The sequence below is a fragment of the Neodiprion virginianus genome, chromosome 6 (assembly GCF_021901495.1).
Source record: "Neodiprion virginianus isolate iyNeoVirg1 chromosome 6, iyNeoVirg1.1, whole genome shotgun sequence".
In the NCBI taxonomy this organism is placed as follows: domain Eukaryota; kingdom Metazoa; phylum Arthropoda; class Insecta; order Hymenoptera; family Diprionidae; genus Neodiprion; species Neodiprion virginianus.
This window is the reverse complement of record NC_060882.1, coordinates 28358112-28372866: the sequence shown is the minus strand read 5'-3', so window position 1 is coordinate 28372866 and position 14755 is coordinate 28358112. Positions and strand designations below refer to the sequence as shown.

Sequence of the window (14755 nt, the reverse complement as noted above, 5' to 3'; positions counted from 1 at the left end):
GTGGGTATACTTGTATGTACGATAGGATCAATTTATTACAGACATTATAAAAGAGGACAAAATAAACGACGACAAATATTAACCAACTAAAAAAATCGGCTATTTTTTACGGGACGCGCGTTCGTGTCGCCGTTGCGATCGGCGAGTGACGTACGAATCTGAGGTGTTTGTCGCTATTGAGCGGTCGGAAATACCGAAAGGATAATACTGCCGTTCGTCGCCAAGAACGAAAGACATTTTGCTAGAATCACTGATCTTCGATAAAGAATTTTTCGCCCTGCTCCCTACCAACAGAATCTCAGAAGTGACCGATTCGGAGCAAGTGCAATCCTCAACTTCACTTTTCGTAATGATTTCCGGAATTATTTTACTCCTGGATAGGTCGATGGATCCATCACAGTCCCTTTCGCTGATCCTCTCTTTTTCCGCGTCTGACATTCCTCCATTTTCGGGATGCTCCTGGAAGGAAGTGGCTTCGAGTCCTCTCCTTTCGGCACGATGTTCCCGGAATTCGTTCGTTTCTTTCTCGCGGCAAATAAGCCCAGGATTCTCCCCTTCGTGGCCCACTGATTTGTCAAGATGGAAATTGTGTCGAGAAGCGTTTTCTACGAGGCCTCGACGGTGGTCCCTTGTTCTCTCGTGAGCATGGCGATGATGCCTGCGAATACCTTTCTCGTCACCCACCGCCTTGTCGTGATAAATTGTCTGCGCAGAATGTCTTACGATATCCGTCGCAGCATCGTGAACTTCGTGCTCGCGAGTCCTGTCGGTACTGCTGAGATCCTGCCTGTGAGGAGCGTCACCTCCTAAATTCTGCGTGATTTTCTCCGCGCAACTTTCCTTCGGAAATTTCTTTTCTTCATACTCATTATGCCCGACCTCGTCCACCGCATTTTCTTTCCCACGGAGCTTGTGATTTTCCTCGCTGTTATTCCCGTCATGATTCGTCAAAGGAATCTCGCGATCCTGTTGTATCGACATCTCTACGCTCGATAACAAGCTATGCTTCGATTCCGACTCGGTGCAAATTCCGGTGCTTTTCGTAATCCGGACGGCTATATCCTCCAACGAACGTGCGCAGGATTTATCGTGAAAGCTCGGCCTTCGGAGTCCGTGACTGCTTGCAAAAACCACTTGATCCCTTACTCGCTGCTGAACAGAGTGTCCCGCTCTAATACCATCCGGCGTTCCAGTCGTCCCGCAGTTTAGGGAACAACAGAAATTGCAGTCCTCGGCGCATCCTTTATCCTGACTTCCACAGCAGCACTGCCGCGGCGGTGTTTTTAATCCTGCCAAGGAGTAACGGGATCTTGATAAAGGCATCGGAGGCTCGGACTGACAGGACTTCCCACTGCCGGTTGATGTTTGGGAAAACGCCTCGGTGCAGGAGGATGCCGGTGAGCTTTTTCGGGACGACGTAAAGCGGAGAGGAGGTTGACACCAGTGCACGATGCATCGGCTGGCTGATTGGCGGGATCGCGACTTGTCGATTTTTGAAAAAAAGGCGAGCGCAAGCTCGGCCGGAGATCTGTGACGTTTTCGGCCTGGCGAGTTAGCTGGCTGGAGACAAAACGCGCGTTTTAATTCGTGCCAGGTGACGTTACCGATACTTTGCGGTGTACTGCAAACAGATTAAATTCTATAAAGAAATTTATATCGCGAACGGATGGGGACTGATGAGTTTACCTATGAGTACTGACGTTTCGCATCAAGTGTTTGTCGTCTGTTGCGTGCCGGACTGGATTTCGGAAACCGCGGAGGAACTTAGACTTGTCGCGATCGGATGTACCACAACGACGCTGCGACGTCTTGCAATTGGCTGAAACGTCGATGCGTACTGGTGGATTAGTTTTTAGCATAATTAGACCTACCGTCGATTGGTTAATTTGCTGTACTCGTTTTAATTCTGATTTCAATGCGAAACTCGAAACTTGTCTCGCGTTTAGAAAGGATATTTCCGAAATTAGAACTGAACTCGGCGCGTTGGAATTCGGTTGTTGCGAAATAGTTTCCTACCGTCACGTGACGAGATCTTGTCGGCAGGGTTGAAAACGAGCGGTATCTTCAACTTCGCCGATTGATTCGGAGCCTGAGCTGAAAATTGGAGAAAATATTTGTCATTTATAGTAGAACCTAGTGAAAGCGACCTTTCATCTTACGTGCTCCGAAATCACATCAATTCTTCGTCAAAAAAAGAATTATCGTGAATTATTCGGACGAATGACTAAAGCTGAGAAAGGCATACGGTATATTGATGAAAAATTATACGACGATCAAACGTTGCTTGTTAGCGAAAAAGTGTCGGACGTATTACGATTGATTGGAATAATAAATTTCTACGAAAATCCGAACGGAGCTAAGTTCTGCCAATTTCTGTGACTTTCACTGTGATCAAATACGAGTCGCAAAAAGCTCCCGCGTCTCCGGTCACTATCGTATATTTCGAAGCACACATGACGAAAACGGTGTAATTCAGATCCTCGTAACTCGCAATAATAATTCGTTGAATAAATAAAAAGACCCATGATATTTTTCATGTCGCATTTTTTGTTTTTCGTATTTATCGTATACATCGATCTGTTTTCCATAAATGCATCACCGACCAGAGTACCTCAGACATACTTTCTTGACACACAAACATCGGTGGTAGAAGGCGAGGCCAAAGGCCCAGGTAACGGCAACGACTATCAGCAGGGCGAAGGAAATGAGGGTGAGAGGACCGGGTACGAGAATGGAGTGGCCAATGTCGCCGAGGTACGAGATTAACTCGCCGCCACCCCCTGCGCAGCACTCCCGTTCGGACACGCAAGGGCACGAGGGAATTTCCGCGTCGCCGCCACCTACTGGAGGCACCACACCGTCACACACCTTTAGTCATAACAAGGGGGTACATACAGCCATCAGTATTTACGTTAAATCGACATTCACATAGTTAATCGTCATAATCACTATCGTCATCGTAATCGTATCAACGATTTCTGACAGTCATTTTTCTACGCGCACGCGTGAGTGAAACCGATATCGCGGTAAATTTGAACCAATCTACCCTCCGACTCCCGGTTTCTCGTCGGAGCCCACATCGCCCCAATTTAATAATTCTTCTTAGCCTTTGGACGAATCGCGAGAAGCCGGATGGGTCCGAACACCGAGCCCCGATCGCCCAGGAGCCATCCTCTTTGCGACGAGACGAGCGTGCAACGCGTTTGTGCCGATCGGGGTGCGGTTGACACCGGGGGTGGCAGCCGATTTCCGTGCGGCGATCACGTGGGAAAGGGAATTGCCTGTTCCACCAACAGGTGAAACCGCACTGCGCGAAACCTTGCGAGGGAAGACCTTCCAACCGGAAGTACCGCGAGTACCGCGAGCACCAGGCGCTCCGACCGCAGCAGCGTTGCCAGGATAAGTTGCGGCACGCAGCTCAGGAGCAGCCTCAATTTTCGTCACCGAATGATCCACCTGACGGTGATCGATCGAAAGAGATTTATCGACGCCGGTGGCAACCTGCGATACGTTCGGGGCCCGGCCCTCGTTGTTCCCCGGTTCTTCCGGCCGTTCGCAGCTCCCTGTCAAGGGTTCGCCGGCGCAGTTCCTTGAGCAGCGCCAGCGGCAATCATCGACGCAACCCTTCCCGTCGTGAGCGCAGCGACACCTTGAACGCCGATCGGCATCGCCGGCGCAGTATCGCTCTCCGTCATCTCCGCGTGCCCGCGTGACCTCGACCACCTCGCCGTTATCATCGCAGGTTGAAGACGACTGACCTGGCGCTCTGCACGGTGAGTAACAACTTGATCCCCGGGACGAGGAGCGAGCGGAGGATCGAGAGGGCGAGGGTGGTGCCGGTTTTTGACAAGGAGAGCTTCGCTTTGGGCGACAGGGCGAGCTAGGGGGACAAGGTGAGGCCGGCCTGCAGGGCTTGATCCGAGGCGTCGATGGGCGGCATCTGGTCGACGAGCAGGGGTCGCAGGGCGGCGGGAGGCAGGGTCGGCACTCGATGCAGCAGCAAGGTGTTCCTGGGGGCTGGCGAGGAACGGGGCAGCAGATCCTGGCGTTGGGACACTTCACCTTGGTCCTGGAGAACCGGCGTTCGCTCGGTGGACAAGCACACTCGGGTGCGGAAGGACAGTCGCACGAGCAGTCCTCGTCGGCTCTCGCGTCAATCTGTACGGGTGGCGGGCAGTTGCAGTTTCTCGGCATCGGCTGGCACATGCAGCCACCCGGAGCGCATATGCAGCAGCTCCGTTTCTTCAGGATCGGTCGGGGCTGCGGCGAGCAAGGCTGACAAGAGGGATTAGCCTGACCGCAACAGCTCGGAGGCGGACAAGCGTCAGAGCTGGACTCCGAGGGGCAGCAGCTCGATTTCCCTGGAGAAGAGCAGCACCCGCCGCCACCGAGTCGCGAACCCTCGCAGCAGGTCCGGGCGCAAGGATCTGACGGGGCTTGGCAAGGATCACGTTTCTGGCAAGATACCGAGGTCGACGAACAGCAGGGGGTCGCAGGCGGGCAGGGAATGCAAGGGCGGCAGGGGGTGCTGGGCCGGCTGAAGGGGGCGAAAGTTAGAGAGTTTACGGAGCTCGATGAATCCGGAGAATTTCGGGTTTACCTGGGGCGGCAGTTGCAGCATTTGCAGGACTCCCGTCGCCCGTGATCGCTCCACTGACGACGGAGCTCCGTGAAGTTTGACACCCATTCGCAATTCGGCTTCGGCGGCACGTTTCGATTCCACGAGTCCTCGACTTCACATTGACACGGCCCTGGACAGGCTCCGGTCTCTGCTGTGCCTCTGGGCCTGAATCCTCCGCAATCCTGACGGTCCAGGCAGCCCACGTTCTTCTGGCAAAGGCACGTCCGAATTCGGGGCTCCGATGCGGCGCATCCGGTTCTCGAACTCGCGCAACTTGTTCCTGCCCCAAAATTTCCCGTTGAACATAGTTTGCAACAGATATTTCAACTTCTACGGAATAGATTGACATCTAAACCGATTTTCTCATTAGAATATATCTTTAACCGTATAATCTATAAATTGTGTGGTCATTAGACTTCAGCGGTATGAAATATATGGAAACTTAAAATTATGCATACACAGTCATTAAATAGAGATGAACATAAAAACGTACAAATTCGCCCTTGCTGCTTTCTTAATAATTAACCCATTTTGATCATAATCATTTACCTCGTAGAAGTCTGATACCCGATTTAAATTAGTAAGTAATTAAATGTTAGGGAAAATTCTTATATCGCAATATTTGGATAATTTGCTATTGGCATTGACAGTCTCGAAATTGGCCAAGGGTTTGATGGAAATAGAAATTAAGTAAAATAAATAATACTCGTGAAAGTTTGGTACTTCTTGTAACGTTAAACTGACCACAACATCCAGTCCCTGGTGATCGTTGTCCTGCAGGGCTTCCACCGCTGCAGGACATTCTATACGCGCTTCGACTTCGGCGAGACCTGACGCCTCTTCTATCGGTGTCTTTAACGACTGATAAGTTTCGTAACAGATTCATACATTCACGGTTGATTTATCTCTGTAATGGATAACCTCAGACCATGCGAATCCATTGAAAAATACATTTTCTCATCACTTTTTTTCTTCACCTCTTTCGCTATTAAAAGTTTTCTCGCTATTCACTCAGACATTTTACCAAGCACATGTTAGACTCAATTATATTTATATTATATCATTGAAAAAATGTTACAAACTCCACTCATCGCGTCCCCGAAGCCGACGACGCTCCCCGACTTCGGTTCGTGCGATTCTTCTGGTATTCTTTTATTTTCGACTTTATTAAACTAACTTCAGGATGTGTTTTACTGCATCGAAAGAAAAATTAACTCTCACAGGCATTCAAAGTTTTAAAGGAATTACCGTGACGGGGAATTGAATAGTTTCAATTACTTTGAAAATAAAAAAAAAAATCATACTGACTGTTGTTTAATCAGCATTAAATTAAAAAGAAAAAGAAGTCGCAAATTACTACAAACAAGATTTCGCAAAACTATACAGTTTGGCGATGAATAAGCAATGTGAAAAGTAATCTTCCAAATTGTAACTGTACTCAACCTTTCAGTTATTACTTACGCAGCCTTAATACTATGTATCTACATGTTATATGTACAGTGTACGCGTACACGACAGAGGTTGTGTAAACGAAAGAAATGACAATTTTCTCATAATATAAACATTTTTCTTATTCAAACGTATGGTTTCTTACATTTACACAGTACAAAAAATTATACTCGAAACCGCTGTCTCGCGGTTTCATAACTGCTATGACTGAGGGCGGCCGGCGGCGGGGAGGGTGAGGGAACATCGAGGGTGTATATAGGGAGGTTGAGGACTTTAAGGGCTGTACATTAGCGACCATTCCATTCCGCCCCCAGCACACGGCTCTTCTCTTTCATTCTCTCATTCATTCGCCAGTTATTTTAATTTCTTTTTTTTTTTTTGCCAATTTCTTTCTTCCAATATTTCCCGTTCTTTTCATACGGAATCTCTTTTGCACTCTAAATATTTCTATCGCTCTGTTCGGTTTAAAAATTTTAAAATTCCCTTTTTTTTGTTTCTCTTGCGTTTGTTTTTTTGTCGTTTTTCGCTTTAGTCATTTATACTCAGCAACATTTAAATATCATATTTCTTCTTATAATAATAATAGCAATAATAATAATAATAATAATAATAATAAAGTAATTATTATTAATAACCAATAATTAATTATAGTAATGTTTAATTATAATCATGATAATAATGATGATGATGATGATGATGATGGTGAGAATATTATAACAATAATAATGTATATACTACCTGACTACGAATCTAGTGTTGATGCAATCAAGTGTGTTCGATATTATTATATACCTACATATAATATATATACACATATATACGTAACGAATTATATAAGTATTGTTTGTTCGTTATTAAAATTATTATTATTAATATTGTTGTTATTATTATTATCATTATTTTTATTATTATAATTTTCTTTTTCAATTAAATGTGCGTGTATACCACCGTGTATACCGCGCGCAACGCAGGATGCGTAGATGTATATACACACATGTATATAGATGCACATGTATGCATGGGTGTATACGCGAAAGCGTACGTTATTATTGTTATTTATATATGTATATACATGTATATATAATATAGAGAAGAACGGTTTTTTTTGTATTCAATAGTAATAATACACAGAGTACGTTTCTAGAACTTTATACAGCGCCCATCGTAGGAAATAGGTATTTCAGAGATGTTCTTCTTTCATCGTTTTAATTTACGTTAGGTTATTTATTTTTATTTATTGTTACGATTTTGTTTGTTTTTACTTTTTTTCAGTTTTGTATGTTTGTATGCATAAATTGCTTTAATAATTAATGCATATATTATTAACACTAAGATATTCTTTTTTAATTCTCTTTAATTAATTAACGTTAATCGTATTTAAATATTAATTACTCAAGTCGTTGTATGCTAGACGAATATTGAGATCAAAGAAATTGCAAATTCCAGAATTTTTCTTATGCGCTTTGCCATTACCGTTGTTGTTTTATTATTTTTTTTTACCCGTTCCACTTCCGTCTTACTATCTTCCTTCGTCATCTGCTCTTCATACTTCCACGTAAATTCTATCACGCTAATTCACGCCAAAGATGATGTGCAAAAAGAACATGTTTTAATTAGCCAAATGTAAAATCAACCGGATCACTTCAAGCTAAATGCAAATTGAAATCTCATAAAACTAACAGAAATAAAAACCATCCATCCATACGTCTGTTCTTATTTGAATATAATTGTTTATGCCACGAAATAATATCCAGCTAAGGCAGAGTCAACTCGCGAAAAAAAAAAAACTACAACAAATTAAAGTTTATAAGAGCACGAATAATCGTCAAATTGCGGATTATTCGGTTCAATGTTTATTTAGAAACTCGACCTGCTGTTTGCCACAATGCTGTTTGAGAATGAGGAAGATAACTCGCATATGTCAAATCAGTTGAGCATTCAAACATACCAATCCCACAAACATCGAACAACATTGGCACTTTGAAAATGACTGCAATACACGACTAGACATTACTGTCGTTTCTTCAACTAAATATTTTTTACCATCGTCGGATCATTTGATGGAATATAATATGGCTGTAATTGATAAAATAAAGTCATTTTTATTTCCAGAACAGACGATTTTCATATGTTGATTTGACAAAAATAATTGATTCTTACCACTTTTACACAGTGTTCCCTTCCATACGACGACGAAAAAATAAGCTTTTAATCCACAAAATGGTTCAAGACGGTCGGTTTAATCTAATTAGTAAAATCGGTACAATCGATTTGTTATTTATGTAAAACAGTTCAATTCATTGACTGCAAGCGACAAATCGATAATACAAAGGTATGTTTGGCCAATAATTACAACGTCTAATTGCACACATTTTTTCCCCTCTTCTTTCATTCTCTTCCTTACCGATATATGTTTTTACATTCACTAAATTTAATCTATATGTATAAGAGTGTTTGTATACGTGTAAACTGTTTTTTCAAATTTTTTTTTTTCTTTTTCTTAGGAATTTGTTACATAGTAAATTTATCTACATTTATATAGTATAGACAAGTGTGTATTGGATACAGGCACGATAATTAATTACAAACAATTATGATCCGAAGTTCCTCTGGTATCACAAATTCGCAAATTTTTTCTTCTCTTTTTATTTTATTTTTTATATTTTTTAAATTCGGTCACGGATACGCGCAGTCGAGCAGTCACGATCCACGTTTAAACGAAGAACAATATTACAAAAGAAAACGAACAATCGAAGTAAATAAATCTCACGGACTTCATATCCGAACACAAAGTATGTACTGTTTTATCATTATTATCATCATTATCATTAATATAGGATAGTGATTTGTATTCAAACTGAAATTATACAACGAACAACCAACCAGAAAATTGGCTCAGCCAATTCAAAAAATGAAACGTTTCGAGCTACTCATCAAATATCACAACAAACTTCCGCGACGTTATTAACCAAAAACCTGAGATAAAACGTCGCCCTCACTTCCTTTTTCCCTCCCAACCTTCGGACCAAGGTATCGCACACACCCTCCCGTTCTTTCCCCATCGATTTGTTTGTTCTTAGCTATTTTACTTATCACCAACGACTCAGAAGCCGCCAAGAATCGAAATAAAAGTAAAAGAGGACCTCGCACCCGCTTTCGAATCATTAGCGAGATTTAGTCGTAAATCAAGCAATCCCTCAGATCATGGCGGCTCGACTTTTACCGCTACGTCTCCTCCTTCATCTTAATTTCATTCTTCGGTTTAATCTTCACGACAACTTCCTCTTTCACATTCTCAAGTACAGTTAGAGAGTCTTTAACCGCGTGGTAAATAATATTTTTTATTTGCAGCTTGTCCTCGTGGTTCGTATGCGTGTCGGATAAAGCACGGAACTCCTGGGTCAAGTGAAAACAGTGGGAGACATTTTCAGGCGAGACAAAATCCTCGGCGACCTTAATGCAATTGTGAAGATTTCGAACCTGGTGAGGTGCACCAGCGGGCACAAAGACGGCATCACCGAGGCACTGCACTATGGCGTACCTGAAAGATCGTGATAAAATAATGTTTGAACCAATGGCAAATTACGAACAGCGTACGAACTTGCTTTCTCAATAATAATAACTCCACTCGTGCCTACCCTTCAACCCCGTATTCACGGTACAGTCGTTCTCGCAAAGGACCGTCGAGATAACAACTTTGATCGTGAATCGGATCGTGGTGCGGTTCGAGACGCACACCTCGTTCAACTGCGACCGCGTTTAAAAGGTCACGAATTTTGTCCGCATCTCTAGCCGCGTAGATGTGCCAAAGAGCTCCGGGTGCCTCGCCGCGATCTCTAACCCTTCGACGGGTCAATATATCACAGCCGGCCTCGTCGATTGCCCTGAGAGCCTCTGCAAGATGGTTAAAATACAATTATTTTGATGGGTTGCTCGTAAGAATAATCAACGTTAAGCAATTTCGAATTTATCTCACGTCAGTGTTAAAAAGCTCGTTATAAATTTATTCTCGAACACGGTTGTATTCTCGATTGAGATTTTTTTACATCATACGCTGCGTTATTTTCTTGCCGCTCGACAAAGGTGAATGAATTCCCACAAAAGTGAACGTACCTTTAATGTGTTCGTCGCTATCACCGTCCTTGGGAATACCAACATAGACCATGACATTGACGGCATCAGATATGTCGAGGTGAAGGTTAGTGGTTCCCTTGTTAGGATACAACGCGGATCCATAAGCGTTGTACATTTTAGGTCCCAAGTCTGGCCTGACAAAACAGTCAGGTAATCGACTCGCTAAATTCAATCTCCCGTTTCGATGCGTGTACTCTGAGAGTGGCAATACTTTCATTAAATCGGTGAACCTGGATGGTAGTAATTCGGCAAAATCTTCCCCCGGAGGCCAGTCCTTCAGTTTCAAAAGCATCGCGTTTCCACTATCGTCTTTTAACCTCTTAGAGAAGTGTTCGAAACCTTCCCAAAACTTGCGCATCGGTTGATTAGGCACCAAGTTACCAGTCATACAATTCACGAGGTCATTTTTCACATCCCCAAAGTCACGCGCAAACGAGTCAGGGTGCCAAAGATTCATATCCAGCGACTTCGAGACCTCAGAAACGATAACTGGCTGTCCCCGTTTCCACTGATCTTGGAATAACTGATAATTGTTAGGGTTATTTGGCTCGTTTAGTCTCAACAGCTTGCCGTCGCACAGCCAAGAATGAGGTACATCGGGGTAAAGGCTCTTGCTTTCGGTAAGAGTCATTATTCTAATTGGCAAAGGTTCTCTTCCCCTCTGTGTCCATTTATACCTACGAACAAAGTGCTTAAGTTCACGGGAAGCTTTTTCGTCGACGAGTCCGCTGTCTCTTTCCTTTTTAGCGCTGTGCTCTATAACGCTAGATATGACCTCGTCCAGGGTGTCCATCTTCGACTTTTTTCCGGTCTTGGCGACGACATTGTTTAGCGTTGTGCTGTTTGTCACGTTGGAATTCCCGGAGTTGTTGGTCGGCGAATTCGACCGGGAACCGCTGCCGTTTGGTTTATGCGACGGCCTGATAAGTAGTTCTCTCAACGTCGAGTAGTTTCCGTCCCTATCCTCATCCGAGTCCGAACTGGACCCGGAGTCGTTTTTTTCCTGATTATGGAGAGCAACATTCGCCAGCCAACTGAGTGACGAGTTTTTATCCTCACCGTTTGTCTTTTTGTCCGTAGCTCCGTTAGACTCGTTTTCTTTCCTATCTACCTTCGACTCCTGTTTTATGCTACCGTTTAAAACGCCCATCGATTCACCTTTTATCAGATTTCTTAGTGTCTCATTAACCGGCGACGATGTCGCCAAACTGCACGAGCAATGCTGAGGTATTCCCCACTCGCAACGGCTCTCGTGAAGCCGCGATCCAAGACGCGACAAACTATCACCGGCTATTATCTGCGTTAGCATCAATCTTTCTGGTTCGTGCACCTGCCTGTTTGTACATAGAAGCCACGAGAAGTCGTCCCTGTCCTTTCCGCTCTCACCCCAGATTTTTATCGTTCCATTCTTGCGTCCCTGTAAACAACAGTAATTATACGTTAGTGTGTCAGAGCTTAAGTTTATAGTTTCCTTTCGTCGCGTGACTGCTTCCTCTCACTATTTTTGTGCAATACATTATAAAAAATGGTTGATGTTTCATTTTTATTTACATCACTTTAGCTTCGCGTTAATAATTAATCTATTCGACCGGTGTATTTGAAATAATTAACACGTTTTGCAAAGCAGCTTGGGTGACGCAGTGACTAACCTTGTAGCAGTCGATGCATACGACGAAGCCGCACTTGGCGCATGCCCAGTGAAAGTTGAATAGGGTAGTTTCACAGACGTCGCACATCTCCCGTACACCTTGGACGACACGTTTCCAAGCTACTGTTCCGTCTGTAATCCCCGAACTCGCTGTAGAGGGCATAATGCCAATGTTCAGGGTGCAAGAAGAGCAAGCGTTAGCATATCATGCGAGCGAAAATAATAATGGTAGCCAACTTTGGAAAATAGTTGATTCACTTGGATATTTAATAACAAAAAATAGAAGGAAAAAAAAATGAAAATGTTACAATGTCAAGTAACAGTCGGAGATGGCGTAAAAAATGATTACATGATGGTGCGGAATAAATGAGGCCTACACCAATTGACGATAAAATATTAGTAACAAAAGTAGCATAAAGAAATTGGCCTTTCAAGAGTCATTTCAGAACTTGAAATTATATTTCCCAAACACTTAAAGACCAAGCTTAGTATTATATAGATTAATGTTAGATAGAAGTAACCCATCGTGCTGTACAGGGGACATCTGAATACTGTTGCAGTCATGATTAACGAACCCAATAAGGATATACATAGGACCAATTTAATTAAGAAACCAATGAAATAAACTATTATCATCCGTTTGCCACATAAATAGTCCATGCAATTAGCTTCGTATTGAATAGGTATACATTTACAAAACAAATGGGTGCAGTTTCAGAAGTATCAATTCATCAACAAATCAATTTCACTTTAAAGTCACGTGTAAAATTTATACCAAACTGCTGGATTAAAACAAATAATTCAGCTTTTCACGATTATTTTGCGGAAAATTTTAATACCTTCATGAAGTGAAATTACTTTATTATCATCGGTTATAAAATTACGTTCACACGACAATATTGTCACAACTGTGACTTGCAACAGAAATAGGGAGACAAGAAAATAAGTGGCTTTTGATAAATTTCACTTGCTTCTTGTGAGTACCATAGAGAATATTATGGAATACTTTTTATACAATACCTTCAGCCACGTGTTCCTGAAGAGCATCCTTTTCCTGATGAAGTAGATCGCAAAACTGATCTCCGACCTGACGTAGTAATCGATGAGCCATCTCTAAATCCAGATCTTCTCTGTCCCCTCGGTCCGACCTTTCCGATTTATCCTTGTCATTTTTATCCAGTTTCTCATCTTTCAAACCTGCCGCTTCCTGACTGTCCTTAACAGGTAACCAGAGTCGCAGGTCTTCCTGCAACAACACAACGCTATGCTGCCTCATTTCGCCCACGCGACGACAATAGTAATCAAGAATAATCTGCGCACAAACATTGCCGAGACGCAAGATCTTCTACTCACCTCGGAGGCATCCTTGTGCGGATCGCTGAACCCCGCTATAGCCAGCTGCCCGTTTTTCGTGTACCTCAGTCGGCGAAATGCATAAAACCTACAGAATATATTCTGCGTTACGTTTTTTGAACGTTGATGGGGCGTCCATCTGCATTCACGACACTTAGCCAACTTCGGAGCAACCTCAAAGCATGCTCCATCCTGCAGCCAACTTTCCCCAGTTTTTTTCAATTGCGCTATCGGCGGCTTTCGAAATGGATCACTTCGACCACCACCTCCTGGTCCACTCCCTCCTCCACTTGCACTTTCTTCTCTTCGTTCTTTCTTAGGCCTTGGTTGCGGATCTTCGCCACCTAATTCGCTGCCTTTGGTTGACGTCTTTGGTCTTCTACCACGTTTCCTTGGCTCCTTATTAACATTGTTACCTGTAAGACACGAAGAAAAGTTTTAATAATAGTTTTCCCATTCCTCGAACAGGAAACACTTTCCAGACATATTTTGAAAAAACGAATAATAACAGCAATCAGTGTTAAAAAGCTCATGATTCGATATCACGGTTATTCAATAATAATTTTACATCATTTTGCAGTCTGTGTTGTTTCTTTGATTTGCATAATTACATTTCAAAAGATATAAGGCAAACAGTTGTAGCCAAAATTTGCTGAATCGGCAAAATGGTATAACTAAAGGGTATTGCATTAAAAATGGTTAAAAAAAAAATTTCATTCAAACAGTATATCTATAAAAATGCAATTGCACTGTGATCAATCACCCTTTCTCACAATCAATCATTTCATCGGTTTGGTGATTCAATAAATTTTTGGCTATACCGTTAACCAAAGTACGAAGGAAATATAAATTGATTAAAGACTAACCATTTCCAGATGAATTGGAGTTACCGGTGGCTTGTCTAGCCCTAGAAGTTGGCTGGCTAGAACTTAACTGTTCGCTAGCGTCACTGGCAGAGCCAGCTTCGCTTTCGTTGCTGGACTCACTTCCCGCACCGGCACCTCCACTCTTATCTTCTTTCCTCCTCCTGTGCTCTTCCGTGACTGCCTGCTGCCTCCGTGCGGCTCCCTTCTTTCGTTTTACCTACCACAGGGTACATATTATTAAGTAGTCAGGAAGTTCATGCCCGTGGTCCTATCTACTGACTAAAGCGCACGCATTAAAATCATTAACATGCAGTAATTAAAATAAAATCATTTCTTATTTGCATACAAATTTTCAATCGATCCAAAAACTAAGCTCCTAAATACACGATGAAAAATTACTGACACATGCTTGTCGAACAATTATCAGCCTGTCAAAGCTAATCTACATTTCCTATCAAAATGCGTTCAATTTTCAATCCATCGAACAAAGACTGCTCTTAATTAACGACTGCAAAATTTTTTTAGATTTGGATTGGCGTAGATTCCAATTAGATAACGATGATCTACCCAGGTTAATATCATTTCCATACTAAGAATAACATGAGGTCGAAACAGCTGCAAGTGTGTCTGCATGTATCGAAAGCTAAAACCTAATCACCAGATAATTTATGCACGAGTCACGTT

General features: G+C 42.9%; 3 protein-coding genes and 1 non-coding gene across 7 annotated transcripts in view; all 4 read right to left on the bottom strand.

Moving 5' to 3' along the window:
• Positions 1–30: 30 nt before the first annotated feature.
• Positions 31–2989, bottom strand: LOC124307996 (uncharacterized). Its single transcript, XM_046770249.1, has 5 exons — positions 2984–2989; positions 2640–2868; positions 2017–2094; positions 1687–1819; positions 31–1621 (listed from the first exon to the last, which is right to left on the bottom strand). Exons 1-5 carry the CDS (start codon positions 2987–2989, stop codon positions 100–102), a joined length of 1968 nt encoding a protein of 655 aa, XP_046626205.1. The 3' UTR covers positions 31–99.
• Positions 2544–4932, bottom strand: LOC124307519 (uncharacterized). Its single transcript, XM_046769268.1, has 2 exons — positions 4601–4932; positions 2544–4537 (listed from the first exon to the last, which is right to left on the bottom strand). The coding sequence occupies exon 2, from the start codon at positions 4204–4206 to the stop codon at positions 3103–3105; it is 1104 nt and encodes a 367-aa protein (XP_046625224.1). The 5' UTR covers positions 4207–4537; positions 4601–4932; the 3' UTR covers positions 2544–3102.
• A 1242-nt stretch (positions 4933–6174) lies between these two features.
• The window catches only part of LOC124307516 (probable JmjC domain-containing histone demethylation protein 2C), a 202365-nt gene continuing 193784 nt past the window's right edge, over positions 6175–14755 (bottom strand). For 2 of the 4 annotated variants that reach the window (XM_046769251.1, XM_046769253.1), the window contains exons 12-18: positions 14072–14288; positions 13206–13621; positions 12873–13098; positions 11854–12002; positions 10184–11621; positions 9709–9964; positions 6175–9611 (exon numbers count right to left, since the gene is read on the bottom strand). In XM_046769251.1, the coding sequence (XP_046625207.1) occupies positions 9296–9611; positions 9709–9964; positions 10184–11621; positions 11854–12002; positions 12873–13098; positions 13206–13621; positions 14072–14288 (3018 nt within the window). In that variant the 3' untranslated portion in view covers positions 6175–9295. Of the gene's footprint in view, positions 9612–9708; positions 9965–10183; positions 11622–11853; positions 12003–12872; positions 13099–13205; positions 13622–14071; positions 14289–14755 lie in introns of those variants that run through there. The other 2 variants (XM_046769254.1, XM_046769255.1) reach the window with 2 other exon arrangements.
• Positions 13715–13783, bottom strand: LOC124308300 (small nucleolar RNA SNORD36). Its single transcript, XR_006908959.1, has one exon. It is a non-coding gene; the product is annotated as a small nucleolar RNA SNORD36 (small nucleolar RNA).